Source organism: Ylistrum balloti, unplaced genomic scaffold (assembly GCF_031769215.1).
Source record: "Ylistrum balloti isolate Yb309-2 unplaced genomic scaffold, AGI_CSIRO_Ybal_v1 Utg370010, whole genome shotgun sequence".
In the NCBI taxonomy this organism is placed as follows: Eukaryota; Metazoa; Mollusca; class Bivalvia; order Pectinida; family Pectinidae; genus Ylistrum; species Ylistrum balloti.
The window spans coordinates 1,357,815-1,385,085 of record NW_026782083.1 but is presented as its reverse complement, the minus strand read 5'-3'; the positions used below and the strand labels follow the sequence as shown (position 1 = coordinate 1,385,085).

General features: G+C 34.6%; 1 protein-coding gene across 1 annotated transcript; it reads left to right on the top strand.

The window, feature by feature from the left end:
• The first annotated feature begins 346 nt into the window (after window positions 1–346).
• Window positions 347–26,935, top strand: LOC132548452 (formin-binding protein 4-like). The gene is made up of 18 exons (XM_060212318.1): window positions 347–433; window positions 2,326–2,393; window positions 2,808–2,855; window positions 3,816–3,878; window positions 4,155–4,252; window positions 4,550–4,883; window positions 5,386–5,584; window positions 5,938–6,328; window positions 6,876–6,986; window positions 7,872–8,067; window positions 8,577–9,028; window positions 9,578–9,682; window positions 9,992–10,125; window positions 19,785–20,169; window positions 23,405–23,444; window positions 23,810–24,429; window positions 25,012–25,195; window positions 25,710–26,935. The coding sequence occupies exons 2-17, from the start codon at window positions 2,327–2,329 to the stop codon at window positions 25,174–25,176; spliced, it is 3,408 nt and encodes a 1,135-aa protein (XP_060068301.1). The 5' UTR covers window positions 347–433; window position 2,326; the 3' UTR covers window positions 25,177–25,195; window positions 25,710–26,935.
• The last annotated feature ends 336 nt before the right edge of the window (window positions 26,936–27,271 follow it).

The following is a 27,271-nucleotide window of genomic DNA, read 5'->3' as shown; positions in this document are numbered from 1 at the left end:
AAAATTTTTGATATTGTCTCGCTAATGAAATCAGAACATGGGTTTTTTCATTTTCAAATGACTGTTGATTTTTTCACTTAGATTACACTAAAAAGGGAAACATGATGAGAAGATCATGATAGGCCTATGTCATTTTGATATATCAACATAGGACTTTCGACATTCTGGCTCACTGATCTTCGGGTTGGTTAAAATCTTTTCCGGATTAAATCCTATCACCGGTTCGGTTAAAATGATGTTTTAGACTGAGTACGATTTGTAATTTATTTCCGACCAATCATAGCCTTGGTAACATCAGCAAAAATTCGGTCAGTCTCGGAAAGGATTTGGGTCAGGTGGAGATCGCTTTGACATTTTACACGAATTAAAACGCCAAAAATGTGATACACTGGACGGAAATATCAGCTTACAAACAGCATATAGACTCCAGAAAGTTAGTGAGAATTTTACATCATCACAAAATAGTTTCAGTTGCGTGAAGCGAGACCTTACATGGCCAGGTCACCCGTCTGCATACATAGCCGATCGATTGCTGGAATCGTGTTTCTTAGTCTAATGCACCATGCCATTTTGTCTGATGCAGCAGACTGGCTGCATCTCATGTCTTTTAGTTTTGTTGTCATGCCACTTTGTCTGATGCAGCAGACTTGCTGTATCTCAAGTCTTTTAGTTTTGTTGTCATGCCACTTTGTCTGCTGCAGCAGACTTGCTGTATCTCAAGTCTTTTAGTTTTGTTGTCATGCCACTTTGTCTGATGCAGCAGACTTGCTGTATCTCAAGTCTTTTAGTTTTGTTGTATATTAACGTCGTGACAAGTTATAGGTTCTGCTTGCTCATTTTTTTCATTTCGTGTTAACTTTATCTGTATACCATACATATGAATGAAAATGTGAGCTAAAAGTATATATTACAGACGAAAATGTCTTAACAGAACCAAACCTAATCTTCGTAATGACACTTCTGTTTGTTAGAACTTGAAAGAAGACGCTACAATAAAATTTGTTATTGTTTAAGAATTTATATGGAAAAGGCAGGACATGAAAGGTGTACAAAATTTGCTTACCTATGGCCCATCCTATCGAAAATGAAAAAAAAATATGTATCAATATTTGTACAGGAAGCAGATATATGTTTGTTCCATTGAATTAAGAGGAAATGTGCAATACCTGAACGAGCACAATATCAAAACTTTTAGTTTTTCTTTTTTTAAAATAGAAATCTAAAGACCATTTTGTGATTCTGATACATTGTATTAACAATTGTTCTGATAGCTTCACATTGCAAATCATTTTTCATACATAAGAATATAACATGCACTAAGCACTATATGTATCACTTGGTATGCAGTACTTAGACATGAATGCTTGCAAATAATTGCCCTGTCTATGGCCTCAGCATAACCTTGCAAAAAGAAGCAATCATGCCCTACAAAGCAGGGATGGGGGATTAAGTTCTTAAACACATTGCATTTACAATTCTTCTCAAGCCAAGCTATCTTTTGAGAAGTATCAGATGGATCATTCTCAAATTTCACGTGAAGGTTCCTTATAGCCTCCACTTGTGCCCTTTTGATTTTTGGACTAATGAGCTTATCAGTATGGCGGAAGATGGAAAGGTATCCTAGATTTTGACCATGAAAGTTTCCTATCACTACATGAGAGGGATTGAATGGATCTTTCTCAAATCTGATATGTAAGGTTTTGTTGGTCCCTAGTTGTGCCTTGTTGATTTTGGGACTGATAAGAAAAAAGGGCTGAAAGGCAGCCATATTTTATTTTGATAAGGAAATGATTTAAATCACTATTTCTTGAGAAATACAGGATGGATCATTCTCAGATTTTATTTGTAGGTTCCACTCTTCTGCCTTAGTCTATTTTGGAACTGATAAGAAAAATAAGATGGTCAATATTCAAACATCTTTGATTTTATAGATACAGTAGTTATAATTGCTATTTTTTAAAAGGAATTATCAAATATCTTAATATTATAATCATGAGGAAAATAAGAGAAAAGACTGGAAAACATCAAAGTTAAAGAACAAAAAAAGAAATTCTAACAAGGTAAAAAATCTTGATAATATTAGTGGTGTTTGGCACCTTATGAGGTAATGTTATAGAATCAAAAAGTCTATAGTCACATTTTACAGCTTATGCAAATTCATCACACAATGATTCTTATGAACATGCTTAGAGCAGGCCAGAAGCATTCATGTCTTACAGGTCCTTTTTAGTTTATAGAAAAATTGTGTTGCCTTGCTGATCAAATTGGTACAATTTGGACATTTCCATTTACTTGAAGTATATTTATTGGTATATTCCTTTCCAGCATGGGAAAACAGAGGGGGAAAAGAAGAACGGTACTACAACTGAGTGATAACAAGGACAGTTTTCTAGGTAGGAATGCTGTCTGCATGAACAGCACATTTTGTCTATACACATAACAAAAATTGATATAATGGTACAATCACATTGATGGCATTTTAACAAGTAATTATTTGTGAAGTGAAAATTTGAAATAGATACTTGTTGTCTATCATATTGTGAGGAAGTAGCTTTTGAGTGATTACCAATATAGTTGAAGAAATGATTATATACTGCAATGTACCTTAGCTTATATTATACCGGTTTCTGAAACCCATGGGACTCTGCTCTGTCATTTCTGACAATGACATGATTTTAACTTAGTTGGAAAAAAATATTTACATGTATGTTTTATTTGTGTTCCAGGATCATAACTCTAAAATCATATAATTGTTGATATATCTCAATCTTTTGTTTTGATACCTTATTATCATTTTGTCTTTACAGCTCGATATGGCTATGGTCGACAAAATGAAGAAGATGATGATTCCAGAGGTAAACATTTTATATGTAGAATAAATATTTTGAGATCATAGTATTTTTCAACAATAGGTCTATATCTGCAGTGCAGTAGAAATGGTATGTTTTGTTCACATGTATAAAGTGACTTTATCACTCGTTGTTGCCTACCTTGTCTATTAGACATGAAATTCTCTAAACAACCTCTCCTGAATAAGAGGTCAAAGGGTCATGATGTTTAAGTAGCAGAATGTAAGGATAAGGGGCTATCAAGTCTCTTTTAATGGATAACCTTGACCTACTTTTAAGGTAACAAGGGTTAAATGCATTTCAATCCCCTCCTGAATGACCCGTAGGAGAATGAGATGCTTGGAACTGGAAAGACAAGATTGGTTGCATGAACAAATTCTTCCTATAAAATTTCTTTTTAATGACAGAATCTGCAGAACACGTCATTAGTACAGGCTGCAGAACATCTGAGCACTACAGGCTTGAGAACACATGAGCAGTACAGGCTGCACAACCTGTGAGTAATACAGACTGCAGAAAACATGGGCAGTACAGGCTGCAAATGCATGAGCAGTACAGGCTTGAGTGCACATGAGCAGTACAGGCTGTAGAACCTGTTAGCAGTACAGGCTGCAGAAGGCATGAGCAGTACAGGCTGCAGAACATGTGAGCAATACAGGCTGCAAACGCATGAGCAGTACAGACTGCAGAACTGGTGAATAGTACAAGCCGTTGAACATGTGAGCAATGCAGGCTGCAGAACTGGTGAACAGTACAGGCCATTGAACATGTGAGCAATACAGGCTGCAGAACACATAAGTAATACAGGCTACAGAATGCATGAGCAGTACAGGCTGATTGGACTTCTTATGTTCTATTACAGACTGAAACACAACCGTTTAAATGTTTTTCTCTATTAGATCATAAATACTTGTGAAATTGTCATCAAGTCAGGAAATTCAACCTTATTGATTTATTTGGTCTTAGGTGCATATGCTGATGGTGGATATGATGAGGATGAACAAGGATCTGATGAAGAGCTTGATGAAGGTAAAAATTGTCGCTGCCAGAGAAATTATTATTACAGGAAATCATACAGAATGGTACAAGTGACCACATAGTTTCTTATATCTTTTCCAAAGTAATTATGGTATTTGTAAGAATTCCTTCAGTTTTCATATAAAATTTTACGGCAGGTACAAGGTAAATACTAAAAATAATACGGAAATGTTAAGCGTTAAACAGAGTTAAATATACTTAGGCACATGTGACTTATCATATGTCACTTACTATGTTTTGAATGAAGCTGAAATTCCTCCATTCTAGGGCCCTCTACAAGGGATGGAACCTCTGACTCCCTACCACCTGGCCAAGTGAATGGTGGGAAAACAGACATAGATGACAAAGTGGCTGACTTCCTGGCTGTAAGTTGTAACCAGGGACAATGCCTAAATTAATAGGAAAATTCATTGAGGAGAAAAACCTATCATCAACCATGTTAAGACACAAGCAACACTGAAGCCTTTAAGCTAAATGGGGTTTTTTTTCACAAAAACAAAACAAATAAAACCAAAAAAACAAAAATTGTTGAACAGAGTAGAGAGCATTACACAAAACATTATTTATTTGACATTGGTGTTGAAGAAAGGGAGCTGAAATGTGTCTGTAGAGTAAACAAATGTAATCATCTAGTCTATATGTGTGATGTTTTTTGTTTTCAGGAAATTGATGCCTTACCTGTCCCAGATGATGAAGAGGAAGAGGATGAGGATGAAGAGGCCCGTCCAAGCTTTAAGGTAGAAATTCCTCCACCTAGTTTCAAACTCAACACAAATGCGCAAAGTAGCAATGATCAGGAAGAAAACTCTGTAAGGAATTTCAGGAACGATACTTCACACACGAAGACTTACAATAAAAGGGAAGAAGCAGCTAAAGACATGGAATCTAGATCCAAGTACAAGAGTATGTTTGTGAAGGGGGCATCTGAGTTCATGACACAGAAGGAAAATACAGAAGCCGTAGCTAAAGAATCCAAGGAAGAGCAATGGCCTGAAGGTAAGTCATCAGTGTGAAATAAGCCAACATTGTTACTAAGATATCAAACTCAGTTATTACATCTTTTTTCTTGAACAAAATATTGAGAAGTGAGGAAAAACAGAATTTTTACTGTCAGAATTTTGACAAATAATACAATGTTTGATTTTTTGACGTGTAGAAAAAATAGAATTTCGCTAAAGGTTTTAAGGCTAAATTTAGCGCAGTTATGGTTTCGGATTATTGTTCATTTTTGCCATTGGTGACTAGTCGCGATCATGGAGTCAATTACCCTGAATTAGTGGTCTTTGGGACTGCAAAAACTTGTCATACTATAAGTGACAGGATAGTCATATTTCGGAGGGGACCAATGTAAGACTGAAAGTAAGTGTTCATAATATCATGACGGTTTTGATTTTGAAGTTGTCTTTAGGTGAGGTTTCATTGTATGCTATAATTTGAATCGTGCCAAATCAAGTTTGTTTTCAGTATTTGTTTTACACTTATGGCATTTCTTCAATAGAGCCTGTGTCAGTTTGGCAGCAAACACTGGATGAACACACTCAATGTTTCTACTACTGGAACACAGTCACTAATGAAGTTACTTGGGAGATCCCAGCAGAATTCACCCAGTATCTATTACTACGCAAAGAGTATGAGGAGAAAGTTGAGCGACTCACCAAGGAAGGCCGTGTCAAACCAACAAAGCCCAAACAGGACAAGTTAGTAAACTGATGTAGAGCAATAATGTCCAAATATGGATTAATATGGGAATAAAATTACTTTCATTTTTGGTGAAAATTTAGGAACAGATTGCCTTTTCATGTGACAATTTTCTGATATTGGAAAAAAAAAGGTTAATGATAACCAAAGCCATTTATTGGTTTAACCAGTTGGACCAGGGTTGTTTATGAAATAACGACTGACCTGCAGATCTTTAACATAGTCTTTCCAGACCTGTATTGATATCTCAATTTATGCCCGAAAGGTTACATTTAAAGGTCTCAGAAGATTTCATCTGATTTACTGAAGGTGCAAAATTTATGTCAGGTTGGTAAATTTTTTTTTTTTTCAGTCCTGACAGTGTGAGTTCTGGAAAAAGTAGCCTGTTTGGTCCAGAGTTGCCATCTGGAAGTGTTTCATCTCTTGAAGGAGGAGACAATTCTGGGGTTTCATCAACCTCCAGTTTCCTGGTTCAGAAGAAAACCAGTGGTATTCTCAAAAACACAGACCACCAGCATTCTCCAAAGCCAGACAGCACAAAGCCCTCTAAAGCACCACTGGTTGATGCTACTTACTTTGACAACAGTGATGATGATAGTAGTAGTAGTGCCTACGACAGTGACGAACCTAAAAAGTCTACCAAGAAGAACAAGGAGGACTCTGACAGTGCTGAGGTAGACATGGATCTCGACGACATTGATGCAGCCCTGGACATGGCATTTGACAATAAAGAAACCAAAAAGGTGACTTCTGTGAATCAAACATTACAAAACATTTCTGAAATTTAATTTCATATGAAAAGTGGTAAGAAAATAGTCATAGAGTCTGGATATTCTGAAACATTTTCTTTGGTTAGATATCTCAGTAGAATAGAATAGGATTACAGTACAGTCAAAAAAGTTGGTCATTTCATACCATCTTGTACGGTCATCAATGCTAATACACTTCTCACTGGTCATTTGTCTGATGAAGGTGACAGTGTAGTCAGCATAATGTTATACTTGCAGTTTCTAGTGATCGTGTTAAAAGAATTAATATTCTATGGAGTCTGGATATTTGTACTGTACATTTGGTGCCATAATGTATATTATACTTGGATTCAGTGATAGTGATTAAGTGAAGTAAAATTAATTTATTATTTAGAGGTGCAAAATGAATTGATATAAAACAAAAGACAACTTTTTACAACAGTTATAATTAGGCTGTGTATTAGTGGTGAGTATTGCTAATACCTTGTTATGCAATGGATATTCCAATATTTGATGAATGTTTTCGTATTTTTTATACCAGACTGAAAGCAAGAAGTCATCCAAAGAGGAGTCAAAATCTAGCAGTGCAGAGAAAAAGAAGGAACCTAAAGGATTGAAGCAGAAGAGCTTGGTGGAGGAAATGAAGGAACAGGTTAGTCCTAATTGTATTACCTCCCTGAGTGAGTTGGGTTTTAGTTTCTCCAAGAGAGGGCTACAGCAGGGGTACCAATTCCTCTCATACTAGTACTAATCATAAACTTGAGTGATCGGGTAGTGCTGTGGTAAAGCAGCTAGGATAGGTGCAATTCCCAGAATGAAAGTAGAAAGGTATAGGTCACCTGCCCGACCACATGGGTTTTCTTTGGGTACTCTGGTTTCCTTCCACAGTAAGGCCCTCCTGCGTTTCCATCCAGGCCAACAAGAGCGATAAATTTTAAGTTGGAGTATCTTGTTTTGCAGTCGTTGTAAAATGGGTAAAGTTTGATATAATTTGATTTCTTTAAATCATGTCACTTACCTCAGTGAATTTGAATTCAATCTCTGGTGGGGAGGATTACAGCTGGAGTACTTATTTTTTTATACTAGTACTTATGGTATTAACTTCCTTAGAATATCGGGCCTCAGTCTCTGTGTGTTGATTACAGCAGCAATACCACTTAATACTTTTAAAGAAGTGAGTTAAATTGTTGAATGCATTTTCCACTTTGTTGTTTGTAAAAGTTTTATGTTTCACTTTATTTTCAAATTTTGCAATCAATTTAACCCTCAATGGTACACTTCTATAAACCAGACAATTGTTTAAGTGTCATCTAGTTAGTTATACTATATTGATGTTAAAAGTATAGAAGTGATCATTTAGATATTTTTAAGTATATTTTGTGTCTTGGAGGAATCAAGTGTTATAAAACTGCATTTTGTTCTCACAAAAATTTCTTTTCATAAGAAAGTTAATAAGTTATTACAATATTTCAAATATATTTTTCCTATTAAAAAGTCTGATAACACACTATAATCGTAACTTCTCCAATGTGTGCAGGTCCAGAAACGCCAGGAGATGGAGGCACGGAATGCAGCTAGACGCAAAGCAGCCATTGAGGAGATGATGGCACGGGAGCTTGAGAGGCGTGTTGGACCACCACGAAAGAGGTCAAGTGAAGAAGATCTTCCACAGACAGTTTGGGATAGTAAGAGGCCCAGAGGCTCAGATGTCAGAAAGAGAGATCACGAACATGGTATATACTTTACACAGAACCATTGAGATTTAAAAATACAACATATCAAAGAATGATCATATAATTTCTCTTAACATTTCAGAGCACAATTTGTGAAAACCCTTTAAATGATATCACTATTATGTTGTACACTTAGGCATTCATAGTCAGATTTTGACAAAACGTCTGTCATCATGTTCCATATTTGTATTAGATTTTGAATTTTTTGTTTTTGATGTCAATATTTTTGAGCTTTGCATGAAGAATTGTTACATGTCATAGTTGTGCTGAATTGTCTTAATATCTAATTAAGAAAAAGTGAGAGAAATATTCCAGAACTAGACTGTCTGTACTTTGAATGCAACTGCATGGAAAGTTATTTAGAGCACCGCTACTGACATGCTCAACTATATATACTATCCAACTCAGTTTGAGCAATGTTTGGATCCAATATTCTTCAGTTTCTAACTTTATTTAAATATTACATTAAATACTCAACTGTGTGTTTAACTCTGATTTTATGTATGCAGGATCACATCGATCATCAAGTGAGAGAGATCATGACAGAGACTCTAAGAGAAAACATGATGACAGGAAGGACAAGAAAAAGAAAAAAGATGATAGACATTCTAGAGATAGAGATGAAAAGGGAGAAAAAAGAAAAGACAGAGACAAGGACAAAGACAGAGATGAGAAAAAGAAAGATAAGCATAGAGATCGTGATGAGAAAAAGAAAGACAAAGATGGAAAGAAAGACAAAGAGAAGAAAGAGAGTAAAAAAGAAGAGAAGAAGGAGCAAAAGGAAGATACTGAAGTAAAAGTAAAGGAAATAAAAGAAGAAAAAGTTGTTAAAGTAGAGGATGACAGTGTTAAAAATGTCCCTGTGGTGGAGGAGCTGCCCCCAGAGACTGAGAAATTCCTAGAGAAAGCTATGGTCAAGTCTGAAGATAGGTTAAAGGAGGTTCAGCTAGCCAATCTCAAGGTATATTACATAACATTTTTGATGAAAGGAATATAGGTTAAAGGAGGTTCAGCTAGCCAATCACAAGGTATATTACATAACATTTTTGATGAAAGGAATAAAGGTTAAAGGAGGTTCAGCTAGCCAATCACAAGGTATATTACATAATGTTTTTGATGAAAGGGATATAGGTTAAAGGAGGTTCAGCTAGCCAATCTCAAGGTATATTACATAACGTTTTTGATGAAAGGGATATAGGTTAAAGGAGGTTCAACTAGCCAATCTCAAGGTATATTACATAACATTTTTGATAAAAGGGATATGTTTAGTGAGCTCACAATAAGAATTAAGTGCATATGAAATCCAATGCAAGTTTCTGATGAAATTGAAAAGGAGGAACTGAAGTATTGATACATTCCAGAAAACAAACAATTCACAAGGCAATGCTCTATGTATAATTAAGGAAGCAGATAATATATAACAGTGACTGAACTGATACACTGGTGAATTGGATAAATTCAATTAAGTATTTTAACTGCTGTTTGAAATGAAAATCTTGATTCTTCACAGATGCAAGCATCAGAGTTGGCAGATTTGGCACTCAGCAAGCTGGAGTTTCTTGAAGTCACAAAGAAAGGCCTTTCAAAGCTACAGATTCTTTTAATAGAGCTGGAAGTAGGTACCATGTTATGAATGCTTTACTTGTTTCATTCATTGTGAGGTATATAGTTATAAAGATTTCAGTTTGCAAAGGTGTCAGACAGTTGGAATATTATGCATAATGAAAACATTCTTGGGTGAAAATGCTAATTGTTTGTGAAAATCCTAAGTAAAAAATTCAATTAAGAAAAAAGAATAGTGAAAACTTTGAATAAAATTTGTCTCATATCAAGGGCAAATAAGTCTATATGTTTCAGCCTTTTATCCATAAACCAATTTTCATCTATGATAATTAGAAAGTAAGAATTTACAAAATATTTGCAGACTAGACATCAAGACTGGCAGGCAGGTGGTCTAAACACAGAATTCTTTGTTGCCAAACTTGAGGAGGCAAACTGGCAATTACAGCAGTATGAGCAGAGTGCAGCACCCCCTGGATGGACGTGTCACTGGGACAGGTACGGCCATCTTGTTTTTTCTACTCTCATCTACATCCTCATTTGTGCTGCCAAGTATGGATCTGCTACCCATCCCATGCAATGATCTACCAAAACATAGAAATCATTGATTTTGATGCATTTCACTTCAGAAATGAGAAATTGTTTTCTGAAAAACCTTACTTAATTTAGTTTGCCTGATTGTTCTGTGGCATCATAGAACTCTCATGCACTAAGAAGTGGGACAAATAACTATAATTAGAAGAATTTTATTTAAGTTTTGAAGTAAGAAAAACCCCATAAATAGATCCAGGTCCATACTTGAAAGCATTGTGTCAACATTTGGACAGATTGACTCACTGCCATTGTGTGGTAGCTCTGAAGACAGTGTTAAAAACTGTCACTGGCCGCAGTTCAAAGATCACAGACTTTTGTGAAATGTGCAGGACCTTTGTTTTCATGACATCTGATGATCTGACTGCCAGATATGGTTTCCATGGCAATAAAACATCCTAATCCAGGAGGAGAAAGAGAAGAAATTGATTCTAGAAACTGGTTTGTAAGGATGAAGGTGAGTAAAACAGTATATATTTTATTTGGTAAATTGTAAAATTGAATTTTTTTGAAATTTTGGCTGCAGAAAGGAAAGTTTATGTTCTTAGGTTGATGTCAGTCATGAATGTTTTGAATGGAAAGTAAACATTATTTGGTGTATCATTAAAAACAATTAAAGATTTCAATTTTAAAAAGTAGAAAAAAAAACTTCCAACATGTAATACATTTAATTTTATTCATTTTCAAGTCCTTTTTCACAAGTGAGCTGATATAATGACCCTCTCAACTCTCTGGCTAAGAGAATCTGTTTGTTAGATTGTAATTTGATGATGTATAAGATGTGAAATAAAATGTTTTAACTTTGTATAACTAGAAATGTGACTGGCATCAACAGAAGTTTCATATGGAAGTAAACAAGTGAATGGATTCATTTCTCTTCATTGTGTTCTGCATTTCCTCTGTTTTATATTTTCATTTTCTGTCATTTAATTTCCATCGTCTCTATAACATTTTCCTTTGATCTAAACTCCTCTGATCATGAGGGTGTATATCACTACACAAACACTTTCTTCTCATTGTTTTGTGTTGCCTTTCCTTTTTCATGGTCTCGTCTTTTCACTTGGCTTTGTATCTTCTTTCCTCTGTCATTTCATTTTACATTATTTTGTAATAGATCCCTTTCCCCACCCGACGGGGCTCCTATATCGGGGAATTAAAAAAGGGGGATAATGGCTATCAAGATCTTCTTAGGCTTTTTAAGAAATATTTTTCTTTGGAACGATATTTAAACAGTCACTTTCTGTAAGGTTTGGATGCTAATTATATCAAGGATATTAATATAAAGGTCATTTTGTGGAAATATGAGCATATGATAGGGCACTCATTTTGAAATAGTATCTATCAGATGATTTTTGTTCATTTAAACATTTTGTCAGCCTTTCTAAAGTGACAGCTTTCTGTATTGTCAACCTTCCTGTATTGCAAACTCTCATATATTGCAAACCTTTCTACATTAACAACCTTTCCTTAGTCTCAACCTTCCTGTATCGCAAACTCTCATGTATTGCAAATCTTTCTACATTAACAACCTTTCCTTAGTCTCAACCTTCCTGTATCGCAAACTCTCATGTATTGCAAACCTTTCTACATTAACAACCTTTCCTTAGTCTCAACCTTCCTGTATCGCAAACTCTCATGTATTGCAAACCTTTCTACATGAACAACCATTCCTTAGTCTCAACCTTCCTATATCGCAAACTCTCATGTATTGCAAACCTTTCTACATTAACAACCTTTTCTTAGTCTCAACCTTCCTGTATTGCAAACTGTCCTGTATTGCCAGCCCTCTCTGTATCGTCCTTCTCTCCGTATTGTCAACCTTTCTACATTGGCAGACTTTCCTTAATGTCAACCCTCTCTGTATTGCCAACTTTTCTGTATTGCCAAGCTCTCTGTGTTGTCCACCTTCCTGTATTTTAAATCTTCTGTATTGCCAACTCTCCTTTATTGTCAACCTTCCTGTTTTGCCAATCTTTCTGTAATGCCTACCTTACTTAAATGGCAAACTTTCTGTATTTTCCATCGTTCTGTAATGTCTACCTTCCTGTATTGCAAACTTTCAGATTATTTTTCTTTTGACCTGCAATGAAGTCAAATTAATCCATATACTGCTAGGGTGTAGCAATGTTTTGTTATTTGATGAAATGTCGTTCCTTTTACAGAGCTAATAATCACTTTTAAGATTTCAGTGAAAAAATGTGATGTGATTTCCAAAAAAAAAGACAATAAATAAATGAAAACTTGCTTGATGTCCTTGTTCTTTTTGACTTTGGAATTGTTGGGTTGAATTTCTAGAGCATGTTAATGTGTTACCTTGTTTGTACTCACTTTATATATATTTATTCTCAAGGTCAAAAGGTTTAGGATTGTACACTTTTAATCTGTATATGTTCTCAAGGTCAAAAGGTTAAGGTCACTATATCTACATATACACAGGTTGAAGGCTAAAGAATACTTGATTTTAAAGATATTTAAATTACTGGGCAGTATACATTGAGGAAAAGAAAATTATTTGGGTTTTTGTGCCCTCTAGCCTAAAGCAGGCTAAAGGTCAAATGTCAAATTTGAAACCATAAGTAGTTCTTAAAATCTTTTTTTACTGAAGGAGAACTTTAGACCAGTGAAAATAGATCTGACTCAGCATTTTTTTTATTGCAATGAAGGAGAACTTTATACAATTCAGTTGACATGCTTATTATGTTTAAAATCTCTCTATTTAGATATCTTAGATTTGCACAAAAGAACAAACTTTTTGGAATGGCTTTCAGATTTGGTTAATGATATGTATTTAAATGAAGGATTTTCAATGAAGTCACAGTCTTATCAACTGTTCCACACCTACTTATGATCTAACATATTGGCAGCTATACCTGAAGATATCACTGGATTGTTGAAATTCCATCTAAAAAGAAGAAAAAGTGACATGGAGTCTTGATGCAATTCAATGACATTCATGAAGAGGAGAAAGAACTGGAAGGGCTTTGACAAACGTGATCATACAGTGTCTTGTACCTTGCTACAAGTTGTACAGCTTTTGAAACCATCAACATGAAAGGTATGACATATCTATGCTAACCTGATAAACTCTCTGTCAGAGGAACTTTGGATTTACATGAAGATCATAAACTTAAAAAAAAGACTAGTGACTAAAGACTAATGGATTCACATGTATCTAAGGTCCACATGTTCAACATTCTGTCGACAATTAAATTGGCATGTGTATGCTTGTTGTGTTATGAAAAGACATAAGCTCTGAACATACTTAAATTGCTTTCAATTTGAAAGATTGTTCTAGTGGAAACACTGAGGGAGAGGATTCAGGCTGTGGTAGTGTGTAAACTGGCCAATGAGGACTACTGCTTAAATGTTCTTGACTGAAGGAGAGGATCCAACAGATCAGGTACTCCGATAGTGCAAAGAAAACACAATTCTGGCCAGAATGGGCTTGAAGTTGTATCAGTGTTATGTGCTGGCTGGTCTGAGAAGATTAAAATTGAACTAGAGCTTGGCAAAGAACTATTTAATTCTGACCAAAATGGGCCGGAAGTTGTATCAGTGTTATGTATTGACCGGTCTGAGAAGATTCATATTGAACAAGAGCTTGGCAGAGAGAACTCCAATAATTAGTGCCAGAGTGGGCTGAAAGTTGTATAATTGTAACATGTAGTGTGCTGCCTTGTCACAGAGAATTTATCTGATAGTGGTACAGCTGGAGAGAACCCCAAAGAATTCAGAAAGTAAGCTGACTACAAAGAATTTGAATATTTCTGCATTTAAACCAGGAGCACCTGCGCCATTATAGCAAAGACTCACTAAAGAAGAAAATATTCTCTCATCAAGTCAAACCTAGATGAAGATTTGGACCACCTGTGGAAAATATCTCACAAGAGTCAGTTTACTTGTCAACCATATGCACTTTCAAAAGAAGATTTTGTTGGTCTGCAACCAGGAACTTCTGAAGATTGATTAGACATTCAAAATCACAGAAACTTCATTTGAAGAACGGAAAGATAACCCATGAAATTCATTCCATTGAATGGCATGACTTTCTGACCTTTTAAGAAAGCAAGAATGTCCTTTGAAGTTAACGTCATATCAAATGTGGTATACTTCCCGAAGTTCCAGCTTTCAAGATCAGAGAAGAAGACTTGTATGAAAGAAATGCTACTTTAAAGTAGACTACTTTATTCCGGACATCACTGGGACCAGGTGATTTTTTCGGTTTGTAGAGAGTTCCTGATTGTAAAGGGTCTGCTTTAGAATCATTTCTAAATGTACTTTATCACAGAAAGAATGACAACTGCCATGTAAGTAGTGTTTATAAAGAAGGCAAATTTCCTTCATAGGTATTTATACTCTTGCCATTCTTTTTTCAAGTTTCACATTTAAGATTTTTGTATAAATATAAATCTGATTTACTTCATATGTTTGTTATTTATCCCACACTAAGTCCATGCCTGGCAATAAACACCCACATCCAAGTAAAAACACCAACAAATCTTATACAATTGTCCTGTAATAAGCCCACCCACTTATTGCAAACTGGTGATGTTTTGGCCCCAGTGTTTATCACTGGATGATACAGTACTACATATATATACTTTCAGTGTAAACAACTTACATGAAACATCTCTGGAGCCAATATACAGGGAAATACAGACATTATGTCCAATTTATTTGGCTATGATTTACTGTTGATATTTGTTAACACAATCCTAGTATATTATTCCATAGATATGCTGATTGGATAAGTAGATTTTGATGTAATCATACCACTGGTTCTACAGAGACAAAAGATGTTGTGTTTTTGTCAAGTCTGTCTTTCTTCGAGATTCTTTTCATGGCTCAAGCATCTTTATTGTATTAACTTTATGCATATATGTTCTTTGGAAAAGTTTAAATATTGGCGGTATTGGTCAAAGTGAAGGTCATGAATCTCAATGTCATCTTACTGGCGGGTCATTCCCACACAGAGTATTCACTCTTGACAGTTCCATTATCATGGATTAGCAGTCAATAAAAGATAGCCTTTGAAAAAAAAAGTAGAATTTCACAGAAAATTGCTTGTGATCACTCAAAGTGTATCTATCATTGGAAACTTCTAATACACATATCAAGATGTCTATCCAGTGTCAAGGTCAGTATTGTCTATCGAAGGTCAAGGTTGATGGTACATGTATTTTAAAATCTGGCATCAACAGGATTGTAGCCATGCTCACTTTACTGGTCTAGGAGAGTGACCACATTCTGAATGGGCTTCAATTAAAGTTTGATATGACAGATATAAATGGTTCTAGCTAACATCATGAAAAAGAGCTTCTTCTTTGATCAAGTTGATCAGAACAGATACTACAGTTCTTACCAAAATGGTAAAAAGACTTGAAGGAAGTGAATTTAAAATGTCTACACAAAAAGAAATAGGCTGTTTCGTTCTGAAAAAATCTGACTACACATGAATTTTCATCTTTTTTCTTTACTGTAATGTGGAAAAAGAGAATTATGTATCCATAGCATTAAGATTTTTTATGTTTGAAGTTAAAAAGAAATGGCTTGAAAGTCCAGCAAAAAGAGAACGAGAAAAAAATATAGATCGCAAAGTCCTCATGTTGTTAGTGGGGTCAAAATATGTCTTAAAAAAACCTAACATATTTGAAACAGAAATCACCAACTTAACCTGTGTCAGTAAAATTTTTGTGTTGTACATAAGTTTTAATCTTTGATATACTTAAGATTAGAATACAGCTGAGAAATACCAACCCGTACACACTATACCTCAGTACAAATATGCTTCTCTAGTAACTTGTCTAACTTATTACCATGTCTTTATTACCATAGAAATCTCTAAACTTTTTAGGTCACCTGTGATAAAGTCTCATGGTGAACTATTGAAATCGCCTTCATCACGCGTCATGTGTCGTGCTTCCCTAAACAATTTAACATCTTCAACTTCTTCTCAAAAGCGTCTGATCTGATGTCAATGAATTTTTCAGAAACCTTCCCAGGCCTAAAATGAATCAAATTGTGGATTATACAGTCCCCACCCCACAGGGGTCTGAGGGGTGCGGCCAAAAGGGGTCAAATTCATCTGGATTTCAAAAATCTTCTTCTCAAGACCCAGATATGGTAGAAACAAATACTCTTCATCAATGGAAGCATTTTAAGGTGCTGTACCTTACCAAAATTGTGAATTTCATGGCCTCAGGGTCTCAAATTTCCCTGTCGGGAAAGGGTAAAGTTTACTTTAGTTTATATAGGAAAACTGTATTTTTGAGCATAATTTGTTTATTTTCCATTGGAAATATTTCAAACTTGGTTAGAATTATGAGTGAATGATGATGGCATGATAGTATGCCCACATTGATCATGGCTTACCTCCAGGGACTGATGGGCGGGGCCAAAAGTTGTCAAATTGACTTAAATTTCAAAACTCTTCTTCTCAAGACCCAGATATGGTAGAATCAAATGTTCTTCATGAATGGAAGCATCTTAAGGTGCTTTGATTACCAATATGAGTCTCACATTTCTACCTGGGGAAAAATTTTTTTTAGACTTAACTGTAAATTTCATATAAAAATTGCATTTTTGAGCACAACATTGTTTATTTCCCACTGGAAATAACTTTGTAAGAATTTTCAGTATAGAATGACAATTTTGAAGGTATGCATGTATTGACACTGGCTTACTATATTCAGTGTCACAATTTCAGTTTCATGATACTTGATAACCATCCTTTAACCTTTATATTCAATAGTGTTTATCTCAGGTGACCGTCAAAGCTGCTAGGCCTCTTGTCTGTGAAAAATGTCAGTTGACACAAACAAGATATTTCATTCTATTCCATCTTGACTTTAGTTCTCAGAAATCCTGCACCCGAAGTCTCTAAAGTTTTTTTCTTTTTTCCTTTTTTTTTTTTTTTTTTCTAATTCAGAAGTTTCATTGAAGCCATATTGAACATAGATTTTTTTTCTTTTTACCCTCCAAAAAGAAAGGTAATTTGGTGTTTTTTGTGCTAATGCTAGTGTGTTAATCATGTGGATCACTACTATACATGTGTATTACGATTGAAGGTATACCGTTTGAAAACCAAATTCAGCTGGTTTTAGTCATACTACTTTGTATTAAGGTTTATTTTCATTTAAAAATATACTATCGCGATTTGGTAGGTATGATACTTATTGAAGGTATCTAAGGTTTCAACTCCAGTATGAAGTCATCTACATTAGTTTTGATAGCATTTAATTAAAAGTATCCTGTCATTGATTGATTTGCAGGTGTAGTAGCATTAGATAAGTTTATAATTACATTCAGTCAAATTGAATTATCATGAGACTTATAGCAATGTTCTCTTTATCAAGATAGTCCATCATTGATAATTGTTAAGACACCTGCCTGAAGAGCAAGTGAGCTTACCTTGTGGCTCTGCAGCCTTTGTCTGTCGTCTTTTTTATACATTAGTAGATCTTACTCTATTAATGGTTGTGGTCCCTGAGGGACTCCTCCAAAAATGGGAAATGCTTGTTAATCTTTGAAATCTTCCTTGGTCAGTGAAATAATATTAACCTGGTATTAAAGATTCATCAGTCTGATAGGAAATAATGCTGAATAAACAATGGGAAAGAGGAGTAGACTTATGTATGATATAGGATCCCGAGGCAGCCAGGAGACAGGTCACAATTGGAGACTTTTAAATATTTGATAATGAAGGGAAGAGATGGATGATAAATCTATTCTCTTTCTATTTGGATTATGAAATTTAAAAAGTTCATTTAGTATAAAGACTGTCATGACCAAAAGTGACTGTTAAATTGTTAATAATTTCAAAAATAAACTTCTTTCACCAGAAAGAGCAGCTTCAAAAACATTTTTTATGTTTTGTTTTTAAAGTTAAGTCTATCTAAAGGAAGTCTATGAATTAATCGTTTCAAAACATCATGATCTTGGCTCTGATTTCATAAACTTCATGTATCATGCATGAGAGTATAGTTTAGGAAAGGATAAAAAATATATTTATGATCCAATTGTCTATTGAACATATCCAATCTCCCCAGAGAAATTGCGAAAAGTAAGCTAGTATACTTTGGTCAAGTGTGTATTTATGTTTAACATTTGATTAGACGCCAAAGATGGGACTTTATATTATAGCCCAGTCCTGTGTGTTCTTAACTGGTAGATATTTTGTCCATTTTGTATCCTAAATGCTTAGTAAAGAACAGGTGAGCTATTAAGACCCTTGGGTTCCAGGTCATACAGGTCCTGATGACTGATTACATGCCAAACCTGTTATCAGTGGCAATGGAAATCAACAGTGTTAAAAGAGAAAAAAAGACTGGCGTTTGGATTTAATCTTTAAATCATTGAAAAAAACATATTGAAAATTCTAATTCTCATGTTGAAGAATGTAGAAGTACTGGTATTTTGTATTGAAAATGCAAGTTTTTCTGCCTTTTTTTTTTTTAAAAATATGATTATCTGTTATAAGCTTCATAAGAACTACAGTATGATCCTCCTTCAGTAGTTTATTAAAGAAATTGCATGACATCTGTTGATATATTCAGTGATATATACCAACTGTATCATTTATACGTTACAGTTTTTAGTTCATCAAAATTGATATCTACTAAATGTAGGAAAGACGTTTTATGATCAGTTTGTCCTTCTTTCGTTTGCTCTGTTTTTCGCTATTGTTTGTTTCAAATGGGAAAAAAATGAAGAATAAGAAAGAAAAATGCATGGAACATTCTTTCTACAAACCCTGTCAGAAAATCTATTCAATTTATACTGTAATATTTTGTATTCTGTGTAACAAATTTGAACACTGGGGTTAGGGTGTGTATGCCCCCTGTTATAGTGGATTAGACAACCGTTTTCTGCAAGATTTAGTGGTTTTATCAGAAATCTAAATTTCAAAAGTAAAAATTTAAAATTTAACAGCTGATGTAACTATACTCAAAGTCAAATCAGTTACTCCATATATCTAATTTCAAAAAGGCATGCATTCTTTTAGTTCCCAGCTCAATCCTGAAAAAAACATAAATTTTTAATTTCTCTTCTTCTATAATTGAAAGTACTTGAATGAAAGATGGTTCGACAAAAAGTTTTCAAACAATATTTTTTGTGTTCGTGTTTTGTTTGTTGTTCAGGAGATTTACTCGTCATACTATTGTTAGTATTTTTTTCAGTTTATTATTGTTACTATTTTTTTACCCCACCAGAAATAGGCTAACAATTTCAAATTTTTGTTGCCTACTAAAGCAGATTTCATTTCCTTAAGGGGTAAACTCATTATACAATTAAATTAACATATTTCCTGAAGGACCTAACTTATTTAAAAAAGAAAGTTCATAAATTAATAAGGAGTTAATATCATTTCCCAATGAATTTTATCCATTATCTATGGGAATTAACTTATTAACTACCATATAAGGGAGTTGATCAGTCATGTTACAGTATAAATTGAGATTTGTACAGGTGTGGTAATAGTAACCTTTTACAGAGAATAGAAAATGTTAATGAACAGGAATTTCATCACTTTTATCTTCTCCTCTCATGGGTGTTTTCCTGTGTAGAGCTTACAGGCGTTACTTCTACATGAGCAAGAAGAGCAAGCACACACAGTGGGACTACCCAGATGATGAGGATGACGAAGAGGATGAAAATGATGATACCAGCAATGCAAATGCAGAAAAGGAGAGCTCGGACAAGTTCATTCCGAGGCCACCAGACAGGCATCCAGGTCAAGAGGGGGAACTTCCACAATCACCCGAGTCCCACTCTGTGACGTCTGCATCATCTGAACCAACAAGTCTGTCGTCAAGTACAAGAGACATTGATATGGTTACCTCAACAACAGTTGTCAGTGGAGGACCAAGGTTGGAGGTTGGGTCATTAGCCGACACCACTGTTTCATCAAAGTCAGCTGTCATATCTTCTAGCCATCCAAGATATTCAGAGGTAAGGATTCACTATACCATGTTAAAGTTACGTACTGCTGTCCAGGAATTGGGTAATTTCTTCATTATGTAAATATTGAAGTATGGTATCTGATAAAGGTTAAAATGTCTATAACTTCATTAACAGACAAAGATCAGGGGGACACATAAATACACCAAATGGTCACCAGGAAGGTAAAGGTTTAATGTCACTTAGTGAAGGAGACAGTTATAAAGTCTACAGTAACCAGGACTGAAAAATGAAATCTGGTGAAATTTAAAAATCAAACTTCATTTATTTTACAACAATTGCGAAACCAGTTATTCCATCTTAAATTAATCACTCTTGTTGGCCTGAATGGAAGTGTACAAGAAATCTTTCTGTGGAAGGAAACTGAAGTGCGTGGGAATTCCCATGTGGTCAAGCAGATGACCCTATACCTTTCATGTCTGAAATCTTGTATAATGCAGGTCAGATTTCCCTTGACATAGGAGACAATTATAAACACCAGTCACCAGGAACTTAAAAAATGAAACCTGGTAATTTACAATTTCAATTTCATTCATTAGCTCACCTGCCTAAAACATGTGTTGGCCCAGAATACTGATCTTTGACCTGTAGCATGCTGGAATGACAAGTTATAAAGTTTGTTCAAGTGAATGGCCTTGGCCCACTTTTAAGGTCGTATAGGGTTGTGTTTTAAAATTTTGAAATTACCTTTCTCAATAAGGAAAAGGCCCAGGGTACTGCTACTTCCACATTTGACCTTGACCCCACTTTCAAAGTCACTGGGGTCAGTTATGTTGAAATCTTCAAACACTTTTTCATTACACTGTAGTAAAATTATCCTTGACACTTATACTGAGTCTGTAGCATCAGATGAAGGGCTACTAAACCTTAAGTGTTACCAAGGGCTGCAGAACAGGTGAGCAATTCAGGTCCATATGGCCTCTTGTCTCTGTACTTGACTTGGTTTTTTTGTATAGTGGAAATGGTTTTTTCAAAGACCTGTTGAGGATCACAGTTTGGACCAGTTCACACAAATATTTTCTTTCCATTCATTGCATAGTTCATAACTTAAAATACAGTGAACCTGCAAAAATCTGAATGCAATAGTTCACATGGAAATCACAACATGGAAATCACAATCTGGCCAAAGTTGTTAAAAATGGATTTCTGTAACATCCTTTGTACTCACCAGTCCAGTTGTTAAAATTCAAATTTCAGGAAAAGATTTTTGGAATCAAATTGCTGAAAGCTCAGTGAAATTTTCTGATCCCTCATCATGTTTCGTTTGTTTATATTTTCACATTTCTGACTTGTGAATGAAAAAGTCCCATGACTCATTGTCAGAATTATACGCTTTAAAGGGAGGTAAATTCTGTTACAGTTTATATAGGAAATGAACTTTTTTTGGTGTATTTGGTTTTTTATTCAGTGAGAAATAATTCAATCTTGTTTAGAATTGTTGTCATCAGATTAAAGTTTGATGATAAAAAAATGTGGGTCCAACCCCTAAGGCTAGAAGGGCAGGGTTTAAAGGGGAAAATTTGATTATATTTTGAAAAAAAGTTTTTTAGATACAGATCTGTAGATGAAAAAAAACTTTCCATGGATGAAAAGGACCCAATATGCTGTATAAAAATGAGAAATTTGGTGAAACTAGGATCCTCGTTTTCCCATAAGGGAGGGGTGAATGTTACTTTAGTTTCTGTTGAAATATATAGGAATCCTTTAACTAAAAGTAATACTTTGGGTTGTATTTGATTATTTTGGATAAGAAATAATTCTAGCTTCATTACATTGTCATCAAAATGTGTGTAGTCGTAGCGACCACTGCCAGATCATTGCCTTTAGTGTTTACCTATGGGACTGTTGTCCGAAATCTATAAAGGCAAAATTAATTAATTGTTAAGAAAATATCAAAAAGAAATTCTTGGTCTTGTCTTGTTTTAATTTTTTTATTTTTCATTATACAGATTTCATACATGCCCACTTCTATATGTAGAGAAATGTTGTTACATAACTTACATGATTTAAACATTTATGGTTACCAGGATGTAAATGTAAATTAGTCATGATCAGAATAATGACAAATACATATAGTACATATGGAATCTTTAATGAATTTTCATTTCATATAAGATTTTATTAAACAAGACATAGAAGTTTTTATTTTCATTCTTTCTTGCTTATCATATAACCCCTAAAAGTTATATTTTGTTATTTGCTTAACAACCCTGAAATTCTGCAAATAAAACTCTCATTCTGAGGTTGGCCAATATATTTTAACTATAATACAGTGGAAATTGCTAATTCTTATCTGTAATGAGTTTCATGCACTTTTTAAATTAGTTTCCAAAGCACTCCATAATGATACCTGGTATATATTATAGTAACCACTGTATCATTACATGTTAATAGACAGCTTGGTATATGATAATTCATGTAACTTGCAAATTGTTTCTGATGTCAAGTAATTATTGTGTCGCCTGCAGAGCTGGCAGACACTTAGGGATCACTTTGTCCATCGTCACGCATCGGTGGAGTCTGTACAAAAGTTTTCCAGACTTTTTTCGGTTATGCTTTGAGTTACCAAAATGAGATTTAGTATATGGCTTCTTGTTGGAAGGGTACAGATTAAGTTTGATTTCCGACTGTCTGTAATCCTTCTTGGCAGAGTTATGCCCCTTTGAACTTGGAAAATTCTCTGGGAATATTGTTTTCTGGACTTTCTTTGTTTATGCTTTGAGTTATAGAAATGAAATTTAATATATGGATTCTTGTTGGAAGGGTACAGATTAATTGTGTTTCTTGGCTGTCTGTGACCTTATTTTGCAGAGTTATGCCTCTTTGAAAATTCTTCGAGAATATGGTTTTTTGTACTTTTCTTGATTATGCTTAGAGTTTTTGAAATGAAATATGAGAAATAGCTTCATGGTCGAACATTACAGATAAAGTTCGATTCATGGCTTTCTTTGCAGTCATATGTCCTTTTGAACTTGGAAAATTTCTCAGGAATATTGCTTTGCACAGTTTTTCCTTTATGCTCCTAGTTATAGAAATGAAATTTGGTATTACAGCTTTATGGTTGAACGTTGCACATCCAGTTAGATTTCTGGGTGACCGTGACACTTTATGCAGGCGACACATACAGTTCCGTGGAACTCTTGTTTTGTAATAAACTAGTCTTTACTTTATGTTGAATAGGACTTTATTTCTACATTGATGCATTTGCATTTGAATTTTCTTGCAGGCAACACGATCAAAAGAGAACCATCAAGAAAACCAAAGTTGTAAGTATAGAGAAATATACAACAAAAGTGTTTTATCAGTTAAACTAACTTCTCATGATAGTTTCTTTCTTTTAACGATGGGTTCAAATAATTCATCTGTGGATCAGAATAAAAGTATTGGAATACGATGGAATTTTCTCTGCGAAAACATATGAAAGGATTTGAAAATCTTTTATCCAAAATTCTCTCTTCCAATTCTTTCATCAAAAAATCCATAGTAATTTCTATTTCTTAAAGTGCATGTTTAAATCAGCAGTATTATTATTACGTGCTCTTTCATCGCCTGTCCAATCCGTTTCAGAGAGTCTAGTGATTGAATTGAATTGAAAACCTCAGATCACAATCTACAACGCTTTTTCTTGCAGCACACATTGATGAAGGTCTACAGCAGAGAGGAGGAGGTTTTAACTATCTAAGTGGTAATGAAATGAATATCTTTAGAGGGGAGCCTCCGCCACCAGGCACCGACCTAGAGATGTTACTAACAGCTCCACCCCCACCTCCTCCCCCAGATGACCACAGACAAGGATACGGAAATCAGAGTGAAGATGAAGAGGAGGAACAAGAGATGGACAGAGGAAGACATGATATTCAGAATGGTGACAGTGACATGGATGTAGACAGTAACGAGGCACTGCCCTCTAGTGTCCAGACGTACAGTCCTCATTCTGATGGAGTCATTTCATTTAATCAGCCCAACAGGATAGGGGAACAGATGTTTGCTCAAAACATGGACCAATCTAGTAACATTATCACCCGAGGGCCACAGATCTTCTCCTCAGATGCTGTTATTCCTCCCACACAGGGAATGGGAGACGGGTACTACCCAGCCTCCATGGCAGAGGTGGTGGATAGCAGTGGATCATTTGCTGCAGCCTCAAGCACACAGGACTTTGCGGAAGGAGCAACTGAGTGTCTGTCCTCTGGTCACCCATCCTCACCTTACCCTCCTGACAAAGAGAAGAAGAAGAAAAAGAAAGATAAGGTACAATGTTAATGATTGATCAGGTTATTGTTAAAAGATTGTGATTGTTCTCTCTCATTCTGCTTTCATAGGTAGAAACCCTATTTAAATGAAATAAAACGGACGAATATAGATTTATTGGGTGTATATGAAATGCATCTGTTTTAAACAATGAAAACAAGTTAAAAGAATTGAAAAGGTGTCATCAATCTCCGTGTATTCTACGTGTTACCTTTTGATACCTGTTAAATATCCAGTTAGCCTAGCCTTGCATGCCAGGCACCTGCATGAATTTGTTTACATAAGGTAAATATTTGTGTTGGAGTGACGATCTTTGTGGTTTCCTAAATATTGAATGATCAAAATATCAACTGTCGCTCCGCAATAAGCAGTAATTAAAATATATATATATATATGTAGTTATTTTTCAAACCTTACTCAAAAACTTACCTGTGCACTATACCTGCAAATTTACGGTAGCTGTCTTGCTTTTCAATTTTTTTGAAGGTTTCACTGAAAATTTTTTTATCTGATGTGTTTGAGTAGGTTTACTTTTACTGATAAAAATGGTATCATGGTGAACTGTATATTGTTTTATTGCAGTCTATGAGCAGTACAAGTCTGACACTTAAGAAAAAGAATGTATCATCAATGGTTCTGAAGTGGCAGAAGGTGAAGAAGGAGGTGGAGATAGAGGAACGTAACAGGGAGGAACGTGAGATGGCTATACGACAACAACTTGAGGAACTCAAACAGGAGTACAGCTGAATTGTCTCCTTCACCACATGTATGCTGTTTGTTAATTTTGCCATTACAAGTTTTTAAGATATTTAAAAAATTCAATGCAATAACCAATATATCTTAGAGTTATTTGAAAAAAAGTTAACTCAAGTTGGATGCTCATCCTTCAGCCTTTGTTTTCTAATATAATTTCTTAATGTTACAAACATCTGTCATGTGTGACATCTAGAAATAACATATAGTTACTCGATGTTACAAACATCAGCCATGTGTGACATCTAGAAATATCATATAGTTACTTGATTTTACAAATATCTGCCATGTGTGGCATCTAGAAATATCATATAGTTACTTGATGTTACAAACATCAGCCATGTGTGACATCCAGAAAGAACATATTGTTACTCAATGTTACAAACATCTGTCATGTGTGTCATCCAGAAAGAACATATTGTTACTCAATGTTACAAACATCTGTCATGTGTGTCATCCAGAAAGAACATATTATTTGATGAATATAAATTCACTGTATTAATTATTGATATTTATTTTATTTCTAGTTACGGGACATTTGGAGAGCAAAGTCGATGATATTTGCCAAAAGACAATCAGGAATTATGAGAGGAAATAATGAAAATTGTGAAATTTTTCTTTCACTTAAGGAAAATCATTGAAATGAACATTTTCAATTCCTTGTGATTTTACAACCCTGTCTGACTTTGAAGTCCAAATAGTGCTACTGTTTTTGTATTGTTACAGTGAAGCACTTCCTTACTCGCATTACATTCTGAGAGATTCCGAAGCTACAGCCGTGGAAAAAACCTTTGATGTGCTTATTGCCAGGCCTGTCATTGAAGTATGGATGTGCTTAACTTGTATGTGTTTTAAGTTTTGAAGACTTAAAAATTCAACTTCATCAAATATAGAATTGAGTGGTTAATGGAATAGATGTAAATGACTGGCATGGACTTGGAGTGTACAATAAGTTCTTTGTGCTGAGATGTATGAGGATTTAGATTGGGGATGTTGATACATATCCCCGTGTACATGATGTATGTGATGTTCCTGCTATCAGGAATCTGTTTACATTTTATAAATGTATCATATTGCATCTTGACAAAGGAAATATATTTTGAGTTGTGATTGTGATATCTTTGAGATTTATATACAAGATCAATACAGAGAGAGGATTTCTAACTTGGAGAACATATTATCAAGTATTTCTGATTTAAGTAGGTGAATCTTGACAACCAATTTATAATATTTGCCTTGTACATACTGCTGTATAGATGGTATTGTGTAACAGAGTAATTTTCTCATTTAAAATCAGATATACAATCATTTTACTTTATAAATTTGTTTAAAACAAATTCTTGGGTAATTCAGAATTACTGAGGTATATCAGAACAATCTGGTGATGAATTTCATTGATTATTTAATACAGATACAGTTGTATAGAGTGTGTAGATACTTAAGTACTTAAGTGCTTTGTCATGGATGTTATAGAACACGTATGACATCTCTCTTATCAAAGTTAAGAAAACAGATCTTAGTTGAGGGTTAGTGGAAAGGTTCCTATTAACTAGAATTGAATCTTATGTCAAATTCTATAGCTCACTATTAACAAATGTTGGAGATCTAAGCAGTATTTTGACTGTAGATCTAGTTTGTGACAAGGATCTTTCAAAAGGGATGTATGGACTCTGGTATAGGTGTATTGTTACCTTTCAATTATATAATGATGCATTACAATGATTTGCCATATCAATAAAAATAATTGAACAAGTGAAGCTTTTGTGTTAGTTTACTCACATCAGGGTTTGAGTTGAATCTAAAGGTGAAATAAGGAAAGCTTACCCCTTAAGACTTTAAATTGGTGAATTACTGATAAAGAACGTTTGTTATATCAGACTTCAATCCCGACAAATTACTGATAAACAATGTTTGTCACATCAGACTTCAGTCCTGACAATTTATTGATAAAGAATGTTTATCATATCAGACTTCAGTCCCGACAAATTACGGGTAAATCATGTTTAATACCAGACTTCAGTCCTGACAATTTACTGGTAAAGAATGTTGATCATATCAGATTTCAGTCCATGACGAATTACCAATAACC